This window comes from Scomber scombrus, chromosome 8, assembly GCF_963691925.1.
Source record: "Scomber scombrus chromosome 8, fScoSco1.1, whole genome shotgun sequence".
Classification (NCBI taxonomy): domain Eukaryota; kingdom Metazoa; phylum Chordata; class Actinopteri; order Scombriformes; family Scombridae; genus Scomber; species Scomber scombrus.
This window is the reverse complement of record NC_084977.1, coordinates 15,770,139-15,789,891: the sequence shown is the minus strand read 5'-3', so window position 1 is coordinate 15,789,891 and position 19,753 is coordinate 15,770,139. Positions and strand designations below refer to the sequence as shown.

The 19,753-nt window shown below is 38.0% G+C and overlaps 2 protein-coding genes across 3 annotated transcripts; both read left to right on the top strand.

The window, feature by feature from the left end:
* The first annotated feature begins 837 nt into the window (after positions 1-837).
* Positions 838-7,139, top strand: LOC133984281 (fizzy-related protein homolog). Of its 2 annotated transcripts, none has more exons than XM_062423479.1 (14): positions 838-955; positions 1,501-1,626; positions 1,767-1,895; positions 2,063-2,126; positions 2,367-2,497; positions 2,715-2,797; positions 2,895-3,078; positions 3,240-3,305; positions 3,396-3,498; positions 3,678-3,862; positions 3,951-4,184; positions 5,473-5,577; positions 6,286-6,378; positions 6,460-7,139. In XM_062423479.1, the coding sequence occupies exons 2-14, from the start codon at positions 1,558-1,560 to the stop codon at positions 6,499-6,501; spliced, it is 1,488 nt and encodes a 495-aa protein (XP_062279463.1). In that variant the 5' UTR covers positions 838-955; positions 1,501-1,557; the 3' UTR covers positions 6,502-7,139. The 2 variants fall into 2 exon arrangements, with proteins under 2 accessions (XP_062279463.1, XP_062279464.1); XM_062423480.1 differs by having other exon boundaries at positions 862-955; positions 1,517-1,626.
* A 3,785-nt stretch (positions 7,140-10,924) lies between these two features.
* haus5 (HAUS augmin-like complex, subunit 5) lies at positions 10,925-19,633 on the top strand. The gene is made up of 19 exons (XM_062423482.1): positions 10,925-11,253; positions 11,349-11,411; positions 11,613-11,645; positions 12,094-12,118; positions 12,240-12,372; positions 12,761-12,920; positions 13,022-13,118; positions 13,508-13,599; positions 13,704-13,758; positions 13,856-13,983; positions 14,084-14,165; positions 14,337-14,491; positions 14,963-15,125; positions 15,339-15,419; positions 15,599-15,744; positions 16,108-16,204; positions 16,678-16,816; positions 16,952-17,084; positions 19,370-19,633. The coding sequence occupies exons 1-19, from the start codon at positions 11,156-11,158 to the stop codon at positions 19,470-19,472; spliced, it is 1,983 nt and encodes a 660-aa protein (XP_062279466.1). The 5' UTR covers positions 10,925-11,155; the 3' UTR covers positions 19,473-19,633.
* Positions 19,634-19,753: the final 120 nt, after the last annotated feature.

The window sequence follows — 19,753 nt, the reverse complement described above, 5'->3', positions numbered from 1 at the left end:
AAAAAAAGTTAATTGAGAAAAAGGAGGCATAAACTGGTTCAAGACACTGCAGGCTACACCACAGTCTGACTGATGGATTGGATTGTCTTGAGCATTGATCTATGTTAGCACGCCATCTATGTTTGAAACTAGGACATGACAAATAACTCACCCACACTAATTCAATTCAATTACAATTCAAAGGGGTTTCACTGACATGGGAAACATTTTTAGAGTGCCAAAGCAAAACACTTTTTTTTTTTTTTTAACGTATTATTAAATAAAGATCCATTAGAATGCAGAAATGTGCAAACTTAATGTGTCACATTGCAATGTTGCAGACAAATATATACATGAGAAAAGAGTCAAATTAAGTAGAGATTGCAAACAGAATAATTGTGATTTTGCTGTACAAAATATAGATACTGCAATTAAAAGATATACACAAAAATAAGTGATAACTGTATGGACGATGCAACGATTTTTTTTTTGTAAAGGAATATACAGTACTTAAATATATCTGCTCTGTCTGTATGTACAGTAGTGTGTTGAAATGTTACACACATCAACACACTTGTTATGTGTGTGTGTGTTATGTGGTATACCAGCGTGGTCCAGGTTTACAAGCTATCTATCTATCTATCTATCTATCTATCTATCTATCTATCTATCTATCTATCTATCTATCTATCTATCTATCTATCTATCTATCTATCTATCACACACGCACGCACGCACGCACGCACGCACACACACACACACACACACACACACACACACACACACACACACACACACACACACACACACACACACACACACAGAGTTGCATTTCCGTGTTTTGGTTTGAGAGTCATACGTCACTAGGCGACATAAGTCCCACAATGCAGCGTCATTTTAAGCTAAACTGAGTGACTTTAAGTCCTCTGACAGTGAACAACTTCAAACATACCTCTTGATTCTCCTCAGATCTCTGGTAAGTGTTGCTTCTGTTCTTCGCTGTGTGGTTGTCGGTTTGTTGTCTGTAGCAGATATAAACACGTTAGCCACTAGCTGAAGAAGCTAACTCCAGTTTTCTTTCAGCACAAACATGGCGTTAAAAATGCAAGTTTGATGACATTTATCTACGAATGAAGCTCTTAAAATGCTTTGAACTGGTTGAAAGTTGACCATGACGTAGTTAAGTTAGCCTAGTTTATCTGTCCTAATCAATATGTCAGCGTGATCAGCTCAAAGTTTAAGATAAAAACTTTACTTTTATTATTTACTTTAAAACGCTGTGAACCAGAGGACAGGTGACTACTGAATATAGCTGTACGACGTGCTTTGAAATATCTTGTGACGTTTTCCCATTAGAAATAACTACAAACACATTAAAATGAAATATTCTGGTTTATAAACTCAAGTCATTGTTATCAGGATGATGCATAATCTTTTTGTTATTTTATAATCCATTAACAGTGTCAGTGTAATGTGGAGTTAAAGTATTGCTTATGTCATATTTTCTATTTAATTGATCAGGTTTCCATCCTTTCAGCCTGTGGCTGTGGGATCAGGGTAACGACTAATAAACTAATTATGGATCCTGAATCTGAACATCGCCTGCTACGCCAAATCAACATTCAAAATGACAACTTGAGCCCTGTTGTGAGTTGTTTTTTTCCATTTTCATCACTGTCGGTTATTCAAGTCAGTATCAGGATAGATTATGCATGAACTGCTTAAAAGGTGGCTATAATTAGTCCATTGGCAAATTATTGAGACTTCAACATTTATTGTTTATACAGAAAATGACACAGAGTCTGTATTGTCGGAGACCCAGCGGGTCACCATTAACTTCACCCAGTAAGTTTGGAGACAGATTCATCCCGACCAGAGCAGGGGCCAACTGGAATATCAACTTCCACAGGATCAATGTATGAACACGTTGAGGTTTGCTGTGGAGTGTGTTTGCTTGTTACACGTACTGTTTGTCTAAAGATTTGAATTGTTACTTAAGTTGTATGACGTTAATTATGACATGAATATTCTGTCTGTGAAAATGACTGAAATGAATGAAAGTGCCTTTCTGATGTTAAAATAGGAAAATGAGAAGTCACCAAGTCAAAACAGAAAGACAAAGGATGCTTCTTCTGATAATATCAAAGGTAAATAGCTTTTTTCTTTTTTTGTTAAACATTCAAACATACTTAAAATAACTGAAAATAAAACTGCATCTAAATTATGTAGTGGAGGTGCTTGCATAGAAAACATTTTAAAAATCAGTGGCAACTTCAATTAGGCTTTTTTTTAATTTATTTTTTTTATAGAAAATCTGTGGATTGTAGTTTTTTTTTGTGTGTGTATGCTTTATGTCTAATAAATCAAACTGTATTTTGTGCATGTAGCAGATGGGCTGGCCTACTCTGCCTTATTGAAGAATGAGCTGCTGGGAGCAGGAATAGAAAAGATCCAGGATCCGCAGACAGAGGACAGACGTATACAGCCTTCAACCCCTGAGAAGAGGAGTCTTTTCACTGTATGAACATTTCATCTCAAACTGTCTATATATTTGGGTTATAAACATAAATCAAGCTGCTGCTGTCAGAACACACACTCACATACATTATGCTCTAAGAGTACTCACTAGGGTTAACAAATGTAAGTTTTCCTCTAGTTGTTTATTTGTTTTAGTGTGTTTATTTTAATGAAACTAGTGAAAGGTATGATGTTCTCTTCCTGTGTGCTCTTTTCAGTACTCACTTAGTACAAAAAGGTCATCACAAGACGATGGCATCAACATCTCCCCCTACTCTCTATCACCTGTCAGCATCAAAAGGTAAAACATTTTGTTTTAAAATCTCAAACAGAGAAATTATTATTAGATGTACATTTTTGCACTGGGGAGTCATAAAGTTCCACCTTTCCTGTTACAGTCAGAAGTTGTTGCGTTCACCAAGAAAGCCAACTCGTAAGATCTCCAAGATACCCTTTAAAGTTTTGGACGCTCCAGAACTGCAGGATGACTTTTACCTTAATTTGGTGGACTGGTCATCCCTCAACGTGCTCAGTGTCGGCCTGGGCACATGTGTTTACCTGTGGAGTGCCTGTACCAGCCAGGTACTGCAGTGTGTTCCTCTGTATAACTATTTTTGGAACAATGATGTCTATATATGATGTGTATGTATATTTGTAAAGCTATTTATGTTTTTTTGGCAAGATTCATTACTGGGCTGCTCCACTGAATCACTGCTGAACTCCTCTTCTGACCTTTTCTTCAGGTAACAAGGCTATGTGATCTATCAGTGGAGGGAGACTCAGTCACATCAGTTGGGTGGTCTGAAAGGGTGAGAGCACATCGCTTACTGCCTTCAGGTAACTGTCCAGGTGGATTTTTGTTTGAGCTTTGTTAGTGAGAAGTTTCTTCATGTTTTTAGGGTAACCTGGTAGCAGTGGGGACGCACAAAGGCTACGTTCAGATCTGGGATGCGGGTGCTGGGAAGAAACTCTTTTCCCTGGAAGGACACACAGCCAGAGTTGGTGAGAACACTTGCTGTGTCAGTCAGTCTGCACTGATTTGAATTAACAGTTGACAGTCTCAACAATTGTGTCCTTAAAGAAATTTTGCATTTCAGACAAATGTTCAGAGTGTTGTGTGACCACACTTGAATGAAGCTTTACTTAACTCAAGCTTTACTTTATTCTTTCTCTGTCCACAGGAGCATTAGCCTGGAATGCAGACCAGTTGTCTTCAGGAAGCCGTGATCGTATGATTCTTCAAAGAGATGTACGGACTCCCCCACTTCAGTCAGAGAGACGGCTACAGGGACACAGGCAGGAAGTGTGCGGCTTGAAGTGGAGCACTGACCATCAGCTGCTCGCCTCAGGTGGCAACGACAATAAGGTACAGTTGTCATTCTTATTGAACCCACCTCTGTTTTTCTGCATTTACTCAGTATATTAATTGATGAGGGTGATATTTGTCCTCTCAGCTGCTGGTGTGGAACCATTCCTCATTGAGCCCAGTGCAAGTATACATGGATCACCTGGCTGCAGTGAAAGCCATTGCCTGGTCTCCCCACCAGCACGGCCTGCTTGCCTCTGGGGGCGGCACTGCCGACCGCTGTATTAGATTTTGGAACACCCTGACGTCTCAGCCACTGCAGTGTATGGACACCGGCTCACAGGTCTGCAACCTGGCCTGGTCCAAGCATGCTAATGAGCTGGTAAGTGACAGCAGATACACACCATGCATAATTGAACAGTTGCTATACTTTCTGAAATTATAAAGATATGCTTGTTGTGATGATAACACTTAAGGCCAGAATCTCAATTCCCGATATAGGTAATTTCATGTCCCGATAGCGATACTTGTCCCGATATAGCACATTTTAATTTTTTTGAATAAATAGTTGGTCCTTGCACCCCTTGCAGATGACAACAACTAAACTCATCATGTTATTGTAGATGCAATAACACTTTAGTGGGTAAAAAGCAGAGAAGAGTTATTTAACAATGTTAACAATAACATGAAACGATAGATGTTTTTCTCTCGTCACACAATATATATCGTCATATCGCACACCTAACAACACCTGCACTGAGAATAAGATGCTATGTGTCATATTCTTAAGCATCAACACAATGCCTGTGAAAAGGTCAGCTGCAGCAGTGATCATGTAGGTGTATCAGAATGAACATTAAATTCTTGAGCAGCTAACTGTTATTGTTATTGGATTATGTGTTTGGGTTGTCTGTCCCATTCTCATAAATGCTATATCTGAGGAAGAAAGTAAGTTTCTCACTGGAAATTATTCAGTGGAATCGTACATGTCAATATAGTGGTAACTTACAGTTCACCAAAAAAATACACTTAATACCTTTTTATTAAATTCCCTCAAAGCCTTGACTACAAATATTATATGAGCCTGAGCAAATATGCAACTTGACTGGTTGGCAGAGGCATGTAACCTCAAGGTGGAATTTGTCTATAGTTTGTACATAATTTGTATCAATTTGTAGGGATTTGTCACTTTGACATTAGTCTTTTTTTTGTTGATCTGTTTAAAAAGCCTGTTACACTGATGCCATCTTATCCTGGTCCTACACCTACATCCACTCTGAGTGAATATTGAAAACAATTAAACATGAAAAAGTCTGATATTTAAATACTATTGAAATAATTTTATATCTCTGTTACAGTTAATTTTGATACATCAGCACATTTCAGCATTATCTGGTGCCAGTTTTTCTGAAATTAAAGACATTTCTATTAACACATAGATGGCCTGTCACAGTCTGCTTTGTCTTCAGTGAAATGTTTTCCTCAAACTTATTAATTCATATCACTTATTAATGACTGTGAAATACTCACTAAAGTGAGTAGAGCCAGTAGAGCTGTCCGACTAGTGTTGGTCTTGTCTGTTTGCAGAAATGATATGTGAATGTGAACAGTTTATTGATAATAAATGTCACACAGCACCTTTTGAATTATAACACTGACTCTTTTTCCAGGTGAGCACCCATGGCTACTCTCAGAACCAGATCTTGGTGTGGAAATATCCAGCGCTCACCCAAGTAGCCAAACTCACAGGACACTCCTACAGAGTGCTCTACCTGGTCAGTTAATCTGTGTTGTTCATGTTGTTTATATATATAAATTTTTATGACCCCATTTATGCAAAATTAGGTTAGAGGCTGTCTTCCAAAGGTCAGGGATGTTTTCTGTTACCACAGGCAGATTAAAAATATAAGTTAGGTATTCAAATAGTAATGGAGCTGCTAGTAATAGAAGCGTTGGCTCTATATGATCAGCCCTTAGTGGACTTTTTTGGGTCAATAGAACAGAGACCCAGAGAGCATTAAACAGTTCATGATAAAAGGCCTCCATGTAAAGGGCTGAGTGCCTATTTTGTTTGCTCAGCAATATGCACTAGTACGATCAGACAGTGGGAGGAAATCAAGCATTTTCAAAGAAGTAACCTGATGAAATAAAATGTTAATTGAATGCATCTCACATTTTCTTTAGAACTAGACAGTAGTAGAACACTCCACAGTTTCACTGGGTATGGATGAAGTAGGACTATATGACGATTTAACTGTTTTCTGTTGATGACAATATTGCCAGGCAGGATCTTTTTGATGTTTTATTACAGCAACAATTTCCAAACAAAACCAAGGATTGTTCCTATTTTTGATTCTGAATTTCTTAAAAGGCGCACACTTGTCTAAAAGTTTGAAGTGTGAATTGCCATGCTAATATTAAAGCCTGCTACCTTTGCCAGATTATCTGGCAGCCTTATATTTGATCTTTTCTTTACATTTTAGGCCATGTCCCCAGACGGTGAGGCGATTGTCACAGGAGCTGGAGACGAGACGCTGCGTTTCTGGAATGTGTTCAGTAAAACAAGGTCAACAAAGGTGAGAACGCACTGAGCACTTTGTGGTTACAGACTCTCTTGTATCTGCAAAGTAATTAATCAAGTTATCTTCTTGTTGCAGGAATCTGTATCGGTTCTAAATCTCTTTACCAGGATACGGTGACTTTGAAAAAATAATATAAAAAAACTCTATTGACTGATGAGTGTCACCACTGGACAACTCATCACCATGGTGCTAAGAACAGACAGAACAAACTAAGGCATTTCGTTACATTTTTTTTCACAGAGGAAATGGCAAGTGTTTTTAAAAAAAAAAATGTTTTTATGCAAACTATTTTTGGGGCGGGGATTTTTTTGACTGGTATGAAACATTTATTTCATTATGAATAATATATAATATTATAAAAATAAGTGGGTTGGTTTCCATTTGTTTTGCATTTTTGTATATTCACAACAAGAAATCATATGCCTTACTTAAAAATGTTGTAATACCATTTCCGTTGTTATGGAATCTGAAATGTGGAGAGATCATTTTAGGTTTTGTTTAACTCAGGTCTAATTTATTTAACGCACTTACAATACGATAAACATTAAAAGAGTTGTCTGTCAGACTTCGCTAGATTGTTTAAAAATGCCATTACATATGATGTTAAAAAGTAAACAATCACCTACTAAGGCCTTTACAATATGTACTCTATGTTTACTTAGATCCTTAAAAACTAAGGCTGAACAGTTGTAGGCTGAAATAAAGTGGACAGAAAGTCTAATGCTGTGCATGTAGACATCTACTACATGGTTGATTCTTTGTAGTAAAGGGAGAAATAAAAGATGTTGGAACTGACATACAGTCTATTTCTTTTCTTTCCTCTTCAAATGCCATTACTGAGTAGTTATTGGACTTAGTTTAGTAACACTTTTGTTGTAAGATTTGTTTAATAATGCTGCATTTTAACAAAATTTTGCAAGATGTGCTGTCATCTGCAGCACATCTAGAACAGAGCTCAGATCCTACTTATATCCACATCTTTCAAGCATGTTTCACATAGTATTTCCACTTTTTAAAATTCCATTTCATGTAATGTTCATGCTTCAGCACATAAATGTATTCTGATGATCAGTGGGTGAATTTATAATAATCACTGCTGTATTCTGCTTCCTGTATTTTAGAGCTACTTCACTACTTTAAAGACAGAGTGTATGTATCCTATGAGTGTATGTGAGCCCAAGTCACTAAAACAATCCTGACAGCAACTTTTAACAACACTACGAAAAAACATTTAACGACAACATAAGTGATCACATGTTCAACTACAAATAACTACATGTTTTTTTTCCAAACTATAACTTTAATTATTTTGTCAGAATATTTAGTGTTATAGAGAAGTTCTTACTTTTTTTCCAGGTGCTTTGAGAATTTTCCATTTGATTCATTCACTATTAATTGTATGCTCTCAAATGTCTAGAAGCAGGCCAAATGTGTGTAGATAAGCATGCAAGAAATGCAATTAAAATAAGTCAGTTCACTTCCTTTATTTTACAAATGCAACATTGATTTAACTGGTTTGCCAACAGCTTCCTCTGCATTAAAACCCCTATATATCAGCTTTCAAAAACAATCAGAGAGCAACTGTAAGCTGGCCACCAGAGGAGCAGCTATTAGGTTTATTTATAGGAATGAACTGCTGCAAACTCTGTGCGTCACTGCTATCCATCACAGACGAACAGGTGAGGATGCACAACATTTAGATCCACACATCTGATTAGATTTGCCAAAGACAATTTAATTATACTACTTTTTATAATTTACACTGTCATGTAAACAGGAAATAAAAATCTATTCTGCTCATTTTTTGTATAATTGGTAAATCTAGTGTGTGTGTGTCTCTACAGCATAGCCATTGAAAGTAAATGTGATGAGCACAACATGCAGTCTGATATATGAAAATATGAGAGGCTGTTATTGTTATTGGGGTTAACAATGCATAGAAATGAATTGTCCTCCCACACTAGCACATTAAGTATCAGTTTACTCTGTCTCTCTTGCTTTCTCTTTCACCCACTGTATTCATCTTATCGCGTTACATACATTTCATTTTAAATGTCAATAAGATTAAACTAAAACCACCATGCTGATTCAAATCCCTTTTTTAAACATTAAGACTATCACTATCAATAACGCTCTGATGTGTGACATTTCTGCATCTGGTGTGAGTCTGTTGCTATGGAGATAACAACAAACGTGAGAAAATCTGGGACATGATCCATAACATTTCTATAGAATTTTAGTCACTAGTGCCTCAAAATCCATATATCCTAGTATGTGTCATATTCCCTGCAGGATGGAGCGCACAGATTTTCAATAGATGCTGATGGGAATGAACAGAGTCTCAGCAGGAGCAGGTGGGAGAGGCAGGACAGAGCTGCATGGACCTCTGTACTAAATGTCACATGAAATGAAACAAATTACCAGCCCACCTATGTGCCAAAAAACATAAATTTGAAGTCTATCTCCTATAACAAATTTTTGAATCCTTCGTTTTATTGCATGTTTGGGTTTCTGAGGAAAGGAATAAATGTTAAAATTATGTATGAAAACATCAGACAAGTGAAAAGCACTGTGCTGCTGTAAAAAAAAAAAAAAAAAAAAAAAAAGCAAGTATTGACCCTCACATGGTGCAACCGAAGGGAGGAGGCCTCACATGATGAAGTTCATCCTCAGTGGGTAGAAAGGAAAATAAAACTCTTAACTGGTCATTCAGAAGAGTCATGACACTGAAAGGCAACATAGCTGAGCATGACCTTAAACTAAATACGTTAATAATGTAAACAAGCATTAATGTGATTGTTCATATTACAACAAAAGAACAGCCAGCTTGCACCGGCTACTGTATGTTAAAGGCCAGCAGCGAAGCAGATTCATTGCTGCTTCATTTGTTTACTACTGCTTCTACGTGGGCAACACCATCGCTTCTCTCAGCAGCTTTTTTAGTGTCCTCCAGATCAGCAGTGTCATCCCTACAGCTCACCCAGAGAATTCAGTCAGCAGTGCAATGGAAAAAAACTGCCCTGCTAGCAAAACATATAAAGCAGTAGTAGTCCGTGTATGCTTTTTTACCAGGGTACATTACAGTTATGGGACACAATATCTCTCCCCAGTGAATCCACTGTCATATCCTGTGTCATCTAACTTCTGCTCAACAGCAGCTGCCTTCAATCCCTTTATTTCCCTGATGATTAAGATTTTAAAAAGTGTTCACAGGAGCCACAGGGTAGTTTAGAGCACAGGGCTGTTACATATAATTAATAATAATTCACACAAACAAAAAGATTTCCTGTCGGAGTCAACCTCTTTGGTGTTAAACTCCAAAAGAGTGTGTTCTTGCTTACACAGACTTTAAAACTTAACATAGAGACAAGTATTTCTGGAGGTGTCAGATTGAGAACATAAACTGGAGAAGGGTTTAGCTCTTACCTCATACTTAGGCTACTGAGGCAAAGAAAGTACATTTCAACATTTTACATAAAATATACCCAAATAAATGTCTTATTGCTAAGTTTACAGACATTCATCATTATTGTACGTTTTGTAAATATAATATAGACACTATAGCTTACCTATTTTTTGATCTTACCCCCCCCCCCCCCCCCATTTTGGACAGATACTGTATAGGGTTTCACTTTTTTGAAGCCGCTAAACCTGCCTACTCTTTTTTTTTTTTAAGGCATTATTAGTTACTGTGATAATCCAGATGATGGCGCTCTAGAATAGGTTATCTGATTAATTTCATTTTTTTTAAAAAACAAACGTTTTTTTGATTCGAAAAAAAGGAAGTTTCTCAATCACTACCTAATATCTCACATTTTCTCTACTTACATCGCTCTGTTTATTAAACAACAACAAAAGTAATCACCCATTGAAACATTATACAAACCTCTGACTGATATTGATTATAGTTTGCGCATAAGTGTACTATTGGTTTTTCATGTAGCTGCCACTTAATTATATTTGCTTCATGTGTATTTATGTTATTTAAATATGACTTGTATGTGCTGCTAATGTTTACGTAAATTACTGTATATTATCCTTGTATTATTAAAAGAAAAAAGAAGCCTTTTCCCCCACCCGCATTACTCAAAGACCCGCCCTATTCCGACTCTGATTGGCTAATGTTCGTTGCCTTCGCTGGTTAAATTGGTTAGGTGCTGTCGTTAGGTGCAGAGCGACTATCGCTCTGGTTAGGTGTAAGCATGAGGAGTGAGATGATTGGTCTAGACCAATAATATCAAACTCAAAGCCAATCAGAGAGCAGGGGCGGGTCTTTTCGGAATGCGGGTGAGTGAAAAAAACTGACCAACCAGCAGCGGCGCTACCTCAACGGATACGCTGACAGGTGTTATGTCTAAGTCTGTTCCCCCTTCGAATAATGTTTCCCTCCTGTTAAAATTCGATTTCTTATAGGGCCACATCCGCGGTTGAAGTTAGGTTATGGTTATGGTTAGCTGGTTGGGGTTAAGGTAAACTTGGGTTAAGGTTAAGCACCACAGTAGGCGACTGGTTGGGAGTTATGGAGAAGGGGGAACACATATCGACGAGGGAACAGAATTCGACATAACACCGGAAATGGCGTAAGCGAGCGGGAGATTGAAAGTTACGACTCTAGGTCAAAACAATGTTGTTATTTGTTACCTTAACCCTGTAATGAAAATTATGGCATATATTTTCCTATACTGCAGTTAGCCAGATCCAGTCAACAACTCGAGTTAAGTAGTTGACGCGTACAGTAAGTTAACTCGTTAATGCTCGCAAACAGTTTAAGATGGCGGACAGAAATCTGGTGCAGGAGTTGAAACTTTGGGCGACAGAGGAGTTCAATCTTCCCCCAGAAAGCCTGCCACATGACAGCTATTTCAAAACGTCGGTATCACTTTTCCTTTTTCCTTTCCGTACTATCACAGCTGATTTTGCTGAGTTTGCGGTGTTAACTAGTGCTTTATCATTTGCTTTTTCAGACTTTGTGTTGGGACAGGAAAGTCAATATGGAAATATGTGATACAACACGTTTTTCAACAGAGGTTAGTCTTTACTAACTTTACTTTGCTGGGCTGCAACTCTTCATAGATTTGTATGTTAACAAGTAAACTACATGTAACCCTGTAACTTAATCAGTCCTTATTGTAGCATCTGTGTGGTCTCATAAATAAAGTACAGTATCTCTGCACACTGTTGGAATAAAATTAGAAAACAGCTTCTTGACTGTGTCTCTGTCCTTACAGGGATGTGAGGATCATGCGTGGCAATCTTCAGTGGTATCCTTTCTGGCTCTGATTGAGGATCATAAAGCCGCTGGTGTCTTTGCAATGGCTGTGGCAACTAAATGTGTGTTTTAATCCTTTAGTTGTTATGTTAATTTGAAGCAGGAGAGGGTCACTATCTTTGCTGTAGACTCAGTGTTGTTTGTATATTTAATGTCCATGTCAACATATAGTCTCAGTCGCAGGCTTTCTTGGAATTTCCCTTGGGCCCCAGCAACCACATAGTGCCCCCCCTGCAAGATTTTTACCAGGAACTTTTATGTTGCATGTTGTCTTCCATTTCCCTGTCTCTTTAAACTGTTGTTTAATAAATGCCCACACAATCATTTAAAAACATATTTCTTGGTGTACTTGATGTATCAATTTGCTCAAACTATACTGAATTTTCTCATCCACTATGACCACTTTGTTCAGTAAATACCTTGACACCATTAACTTAAAGGTACAAAGTGCTTCAGGACAAAGAGGTAGGCTACAACTTGTTTTCCTCTTCAGTATTTTGTTTTTATTCTATAAATACCTATTTATTGTTTGTCTGTTTCAGTGAGCAACCCAGTGCTATAGTGTAATGTGTTTGTGCATCCTCAGTTGAAGAAGACTGACGACCAGAGTGAAGCTGCCAAGCAGAGTGAGCTTCAGAGGAAGATCGAGCAGCTCAGAGCCGAGATCAGTCACCTGGACTCTCAGATCAATGAAACAGAGGAACAGTTGGCCACTCAAGGTCAGTACATCAAATGCAGTAAGGGCAGGATATTGTTTGACTGTATTTGCTAGTATTCAATTTTGATAGAGTTATCAGCTAAAACAATGGATTAATTAGTGGATTGAAGGAAAATTAATTGACACCTATTTTGATAATTTAATAATCATTTTTTAAGCAAAATTTTTTGTTAGGATTTAATGCTTTTCTTTGTCATACATAGAAATAAACTAAACACCCTTGACTGGGAAATAATGACAGTCATGGCAAATTATGGCATGTTTCAGTGTTTTATACATTTTACAGACAAAAGTGATTAATCTAAAAAATTGTCTGCAGATTTCAGACCCTTTTGTTTACCCTTTTTTGCCAATATTTGAAGTGGTGTTTCCTGCTTTTTTACTAACAGAGCAGTCTATCGGCTGCACCTGGGCTAAGGTGGAGGACAGTCAGCGTAGAAAGCTGCTCCTACAGGCCTTCAGGCAGCGCTGTGTGTTCGATCACAAAGTGCTTTCTGATGACACCCAGGAGATCAGTGGGCACTGCCAGGCACTGGAGCAGATGGTCAGGTGAGGCAGAAAATATAAAGCTGATGTGAAGTGAGATCATTTACATGCTACTAATGTGGCAGTTTACAGTTGAAAAACAAGTGCTGTCTTGTGTGTTGCAGGAAAGCAGAGATGGAAGTGCTGTTTGAGAATCAGTCTTCCAGCAGCAGTGATGGTGACAACCTCAACTCCAAAGCCTCAGCAGAGGCACAGGTCCTGGTAAGAGCTGCCAAATCTCGTCTGTATTTCACTGTGTAGAGTTTAGAGTGTGATTTCTCTATCAGACACGGTATTAGTGTATTACTACAATCCACCATCACATGTACCAACCGGAGAGCCAAAAAAAAAAAAAAGAATGAACAAGGCAACTGACAAAAATGTTACACAGCGTGTTTGGAGGGGAACATTGATTCATAAAAATAACACGCTGAATGCCATCTCACGTTAGAAGCAGCAATGAAAAACTGGAATATGTTATAGCACTATAGCTGATGGAGACAGCTACTGATTTGATTTTCTATTGCACACAAATCTGAGTTGTGCAGTTCTTGCAACAAACAGCACATCAAACAGCTGCTGACAGACAAATCCTCCTATTTTTTCGTCAGCGTGAAGTGAGAGACCTGTGTAACGACAGGGTCCATTTCTATCAGTCTTTACAAGAGAGTGAACTGAAAACAGGAGAGACTACAGCCACACGGTAAGGACAGAGGATACCTTTTTTATTATAGATCTACAATTCAGTGTGTTTTTCTGGAATATTGTCAACATATTTTTTTCCCATAATCCCCCCCTCCTCCTCAGTATGACTCGTGAACAGAGGACTGCAGTGTTTCATTACTGGTTGAGTGCTGTGGAGGTTGGTTCATTTTCGTCACATTTCACTAAACATTTTGTACTTATGAACCGTCTTTTTTCACTTTGACTAAACATGTTGTTACTTGTCATATCATCAGAACCTGTTGGGCGGTTATCCTCCAAACCATGTCCTCTCAGCGCTGCAATATTTAGCTTCCAGAGAACAAAAGGAGCTGGAGGAGAAGCTCTCCTCTCTGGATGTGACACGAGATGTGACAGCTCTACAGTAAACAAACACACAAATACTGTTATAATGTTTTCTTTAGGATTATTAAAACACAAAAGTTTGTGATGGTGCAGTATTTTATTTGCGGTTCTCATTGCAGGTTCCGCTATGAAAGCAATCATCTACTGGACATATCGGGAGAAGAGGACACTGAGTTGCCACCTGTTAAGACTCTGTTACAGGTGTTACTTACATATGTACACCCATGGACTCACATAGATACAAATTCACACGTGCACTTTATAAAATATTCTCGGAGTTTGGAATAGATTTGAAAAAAAACAACTATATTTCTTAACATTTGTGAGTGACATATTTTTAATTTGAGAAATTGTATGTGTGTGTGGTTCCAGTCTGCATGGCAGGAGGTGGAGCAGAGTTTAGTTGACTTAGCTCAGACTCGCTTCAGAGTCCAGCAGCTCCGAAACCAGCTGCAGGCACGCAGGAAGGGCGCCGAGCATGAGGTGTCTGGTTTTGCAGATGAGCTCCAGAGTGACACCATAGCACTGTAAGTCTCCTCACTACAGAGATCATTGTTTAGGTTCACACAAGTCACAGAGTTCCTGGTAGATCATGAAATAGAAATAAAATAAATCCTCTGAAATCTGTCTGAATTAATGCAGCAGTAATGGAACAGTGAAGAAAATCAATTGCTAGAAAAACTTGAGACACATTAACACATTTAATCCAGTAATAACATTTTGGTCATGTCCATTTCTATTATAGATGTGGAAAGTTAAGCCTAATAATTCCTCTTAGAGGAGGCACTTTTTATTTTAACTGAATATTAAAATTCTGACTCCTTTTGTATATTCAATGCTCATTTTAAACTTCTTCTTGGCCTTTCCTCCACCTTAAGTTAACTATAATCATAGACTGAAATGGTCAACTTAGAGACTGATTTGATCAGGGGGAAAATGTAAAACTTCTTTTCAAGTCTGTTTTTTCTTATTTTGTGGATTTTCTGTATTGCTGGCAGGTCAGTTCTTGAGCTGGAGCTCCAGTGTGTGATGCAGGCTGCAGCAAGGGATTATATACAAGACCAGTGTATCCTGCTTGACCAGCATGCCAGGAGCCGACAGGAGGCACTCAGAAACCTCCACAACCAGTGGCAGAGTATTCTGGACTTCAGACAACTAGTGGTGAGAGTGAATGGACAATAAATAAAGCATTTCTATTTACTGTAAATATATCAGCATAATTACCTTTAGCAAATGTGGTTCAGAGGATTTGGTTACATGGCATGTTAATTGGGCTAACTTGATTTGCCTAACCCATGTCAACTTCAGCATCAGAGCTGCCAGTGTTTCTGCAACATACATCATTGCACATGTTGTGTTGTTGTGTCTCTCCAGGTTCTCAGACAGGATCAGATCAGAGGCCTGATTAAGGGGAACTCCTCAACCAAGACAGAGCTGATCCGTCTGCATATAGAGGTGCGAATGTTCCCAATCTATAACACTGATGTAGACAGGTCATTTATATGGCCTGCTTCATGCTTTGCTGAAAGAACTTGTTTTGGTCTTTTTTTTTTAAAGATTTTTAAGATTAAAACTTACCACAAAGAAGATGATTTATGAACAATGAATCCCTCTGTGTGGATGTGTGTTTTCAGTTACAGGAATTTCTTCAGTGCAAGCTGGTGCCACAGTTTGAAGATGTCACCACTGCCGCAAACAGTCTGAGGAACTCTATTTCAAAGGAGGCCAGACAGTTGGGAACAGTTTCACTTCATGCTCTGGACCGCAGGACTGTTGAAAGGTGAGAACATGTTGAACACTTGAAGTAAACTCCAGGTAGTTGCAGTAAAAATAAATTGTAAGTGTTCATAAAACTGAACACTTCCTATCCACGTCAAAATTGCAATGACAGCAGAATTTGTATTTTTTATCTGAAAAAAGTTATGCCACACACAGCCTGCTTTTTTCCCCTCTTAGTTGTGTTGAATTTTGTTGCAGTTCATGATGAATCATGAATTCACAGAGGGAGGGAGAAAAACTGTAATATGTCAGGATTCTACTTCATCTGTGGAACACCTGCTGAGGCTGCAGTGGACCAAAGCTTTTGACTTATTAAGGGTGCAGCACAAGAAAATCATCATCATTTAATCATACGCTGTTTCAGAGTGCAAAGGATCCCTGCATCGTGGTTGTCGATCCATCGCTTGCAGTCATCGGCCTTCAGCAGCTTGTGTCAGAGTATGATGTTCCCACTGTACAGGGTGAGTGTTGGCACATAATACATCAATCAATTCTCCTTTTTCTTCTTACCCAGCGCAGCATTGTGGGGACATGTCAAATCAAGTTATTTATTTTCAGTTTGATTTAATAAATTATGATTTCATGCAGTTACTATCAACTGTAATTCTCTTAGTGTTAAACTTTTCTCACACATTAAATATGTGTCAGAAAAATGTGGCATATATTTTAATTTTAATATCTTTAATGCAAAAATTGTATTTAAGTATCAGCTGTAGTAACAGTATCCATATTTATCCTGTTACAACACTCTGGTTTGGAGAACTCAGTTTTGTATGGTCCATGCTCTTTAAATGAAGCGTTTAGTTATGGCAACATATCGCTCAGCCAAGCAGCTTTGTCCATCTGTTAGTTTCATCAAGTAGCAAATAAACCATCAACAAACCACTTGTCATTTATGTCTTCTTCATATCCCTGTTCTCTTTAAACTCCTCAGGCTCCAGAGGAGTTGTGTTCACAGGCGCGCTCACAACAACTCGAGTTGCGTTTTCTTCGTCAGTTACTTCAGCTTCATTCCACTACTCTGCAGAAAACACAGAAAGAAGCAGAGTTGCTACATGCATCTGATCAAAAAGGTAATCAAAGGAAAGCATCAAGAGTGATGAGATTCTGTTTGTACGTACTGTACATGATGAATAATTTGTATTACTGAGCAAAAAGAAGAATTTTCGAGATTTTAAATCAGTTTTTGTCCTGATTGTGTTTCTTAGCCCTCCTTTCCAGAGTCATTGAGGATGATCAGAAGCTCCTGAAGTCTCTGGTACCAAGAGTCCGAACCTTCACCCAACGCTGTACACAGGGCCTTTCTTATGCGGACCAAGCCAAAACTGCCATCTCTTATTGGTGAGACATTTTCTGAAGCAGATGAGTCATTGAAAACTGGAGGACTGAATGCACCATATTAACTTTTTAGTATCTAGTTTACTTTCAACGCTTTTATAAAAGACAATCCTTTTCTTTGTTTAGATCTGTCTATTTTCAGATTTCAACCATCATTCCTATCAGTTATTGTCACATTTTACTCACCAATTTCAATGCTGGGATCAAGAGATGCACAGTTTCAGGGCAAGCAGCACAAGCATTCATACAGGTTTTAAACTAATGTTTAACCACGTTATCTTAACTGTTATCTGCAGGTGAAAGTGAATATGTAAAGTTATTGTTTAACACACTGCAGCTCTGAACATCAGTTGACCCAGAAGAACTTTCTGGGTCAGGTATATCTTCCAGTACACTTGTAATTGTGTGCACACAGTTTTACAGTGTTAATTGGCTTGTTATACTTCATTGTTCATGATCATTCATGTTTAGTTTAGTTATTCGTAGAGGTTATGATCAAATATTACACAGTAAAAAAAGTTATATTAATTGTACAAGAGAGGAAAGAAGCCCAGAGTGCTTATACAAAGTTCTCAGCTTCAATGTTACTTTCCATATAAGTAGTTTAGACTGCTGGGTTAAAGCAGCAGTTTGTTTAAACCTGTCTGATTGTCTGACTACTTGGGTTTTGTGCCGTAACGGTGTCGCTATTAGGGATGGGTCATGATTTTTTAATTTTCAAAAAGTTATTAAATGAAATAAATTGAAGTTTATACAACTATCATCTTGGCTTAAAAATATATTTTCCCTTGTCTTTGTAGCAAATTACTACCAGGTGCCAGTGTTACAATGTATTTGGTGACCCATCAGATGGGAAAAAAATACTCAGATCCTTTTCGTGAATGAAAGTATCTGTACTACAATGTGAACATACTTAATTACAAGTAAAACTCCTGCATTTAAAATCCTATGTAGGTAAAACCATAAGTATTACTTGCTAAATTAAAAGTACTTAAAGTACTGAAGTAAAAGTACTAATTCAGTACTTGTTATTTAGGAATTTAAATACATTCCTACTAGTAATTAAGTATTTTTACATTGTGGTATTGATACCTTTACAATCATCAAAGGATCTGAGTACTTCTAGCACTTTAGGGTCTGATGGGTCACCAAATATGGTCCAACACCGTCGCACGTTCAGGTCGGCTCTCTTCCGCGTGAGGGCGGTAGAGCCCGTCTCACGTGGTTTTGGTTTGGTGCTGCTGCACAAACCAAACATGCAGAGACTACTACAGTCGTCAGAAGTGCCACCAGAAAGGTTTTTTTTTCCCGCGGCAGTACTTGCTGTAAACAGACTGCACTTCCGTCTTCATCCCGACCGTGTGCACCTCTTAAATAAAAACATGGAGCAGGTCTGAACAGTCGCTCAGATTAGCCTATATGAAGGCGGACGTGTTAAAAAGTAATGTTCATGTCAGAATTGCCGTCGCTCAGGTATGTTCAGAAGTCAGACATGTTCAAAATCATCACGGTTTAGCGGAGGTCAGCGCACATTTTCTTCTGATGTACGAAACAGTTTGTTGTTACAAGCAGCAGCTTTCATGACATGTCGCTGTATGAGAAACACATTTCCCCTTATTCATTTGTGCCGCTGGAACAGGATTTAATGGCTTTTGTTGGGCCTGAGTAGTCAGGACCATGGTGCCATGAGTTGTACCATGTCAGGCTGATTATAACCTGTCCTGTAGAAGAGAAATGATCAATTTATTTTATGGGAAAGAAGGTGGGACAGTTAATTATAACCTATGTTTTATAGGGTTTTTGAGTTTAACTGTTTAATTAGATTCTGATGTGTTAAGACAAGCATAGCTAAACATAAGTCGGGGGGTGGGAGTCACTATGTCACCAAATAAATATATTGTACAATGTTAGGGTTGGGTGATCCACTTTCAATGTAATCATATTTTGTTTACAGTTTACTTAATTGAACATCAATTTTATTATTTTATACGATTTTGTATATATTTGAGATAGAGATAATATTGATATTTAAATAACTTTTAATATTGTGATATTTATATCAAATATTTCACCTAGCTTTATGCCGAGTACATTTTATTATAAATACAGGTTACATGAATACAAGACCCAGGTTATTTTCCTTTAGGGTCCATCTGTAGTAAACTGTGGCTTAAACCTTTGCTGCTTAGATTTCATATAGATATTTTTTCTAAACATGAATGTCTGTCAGCAGTTCAAGGTCTTCATCGCAGCTTAACTATTTCTGTTTTGTGTGTTCATGCTTGTAGGTGGGATCGACCAGCACAGCATGTCCTGCCTGAGGTCAACAAAGGAGGACTGACTTTTCAAGAGTGGCTACAACGATGGAAACTAGCTGCCAAAGCCTCCTAGGGGACACCTTAATGTTAACATTAGCAGATCACTTCCTGGCTGTAGCTGTAAGGAAATGCACAGAAATGTTGTAAAGAGGTAGTGCCTGTGATCACATCAAGACTGTTTTCTTTTTAATGTTTTACTATGTGAAAGTCTGTAACTAATAAATACATTTAAATGCATATTATCTGTTGTTGTCTTCCTTTTGAAATGTACTCATGCAAATCACAATGTAAAGTTGTCCCAAACCGCTCCTGGTGGCTCTGCATTAAAGAACATGCTTCCTGTTAGAGGTGTAT

Coding starts and splice junctions, on each gene's coding strand:
- haus5 (XM_062423482.1), top strand. CDS start 11,156: ATGGCGGACAGAAATCTGGTGCAGGAGTTGAAACTTTGGGCGACAGAG. Junction 11,412..11,612: donor CAACACGTTTTTCAACAGAG/GTTAGTCTTTAC, acceptor CTGTCCTTACAG/GGATGTGAGGATCATGCGTG. Junction 14,166..14,336: donor CTGTTAAGACTCTGTTACAG/GTGTTACTTACA, acceptor GTGTGGTTCCAG/TCTGCATGGCAGGAGGTGGA.
- LOC133984281 (XM_062423479.1), top strand. CDS start 1,558: ATGGATCCTGAATCTGAACATCGCCTGCTACGCCAAATCAACATTCAA. Junction 1,896..2,062: donor TCAACTTCCACAGGATCAAT/GTATGAACACGT, acceptor ATGTTAAAATAG/GAAAATGAGAAGTCACCAAG. Junction 2,498..2,714: donor AGAAGAGGAGTCTTTTCACT/GTATGAACATTT, acceptor TGCTCTTTTCAG/TACTCACTTAGTACAAAAAG.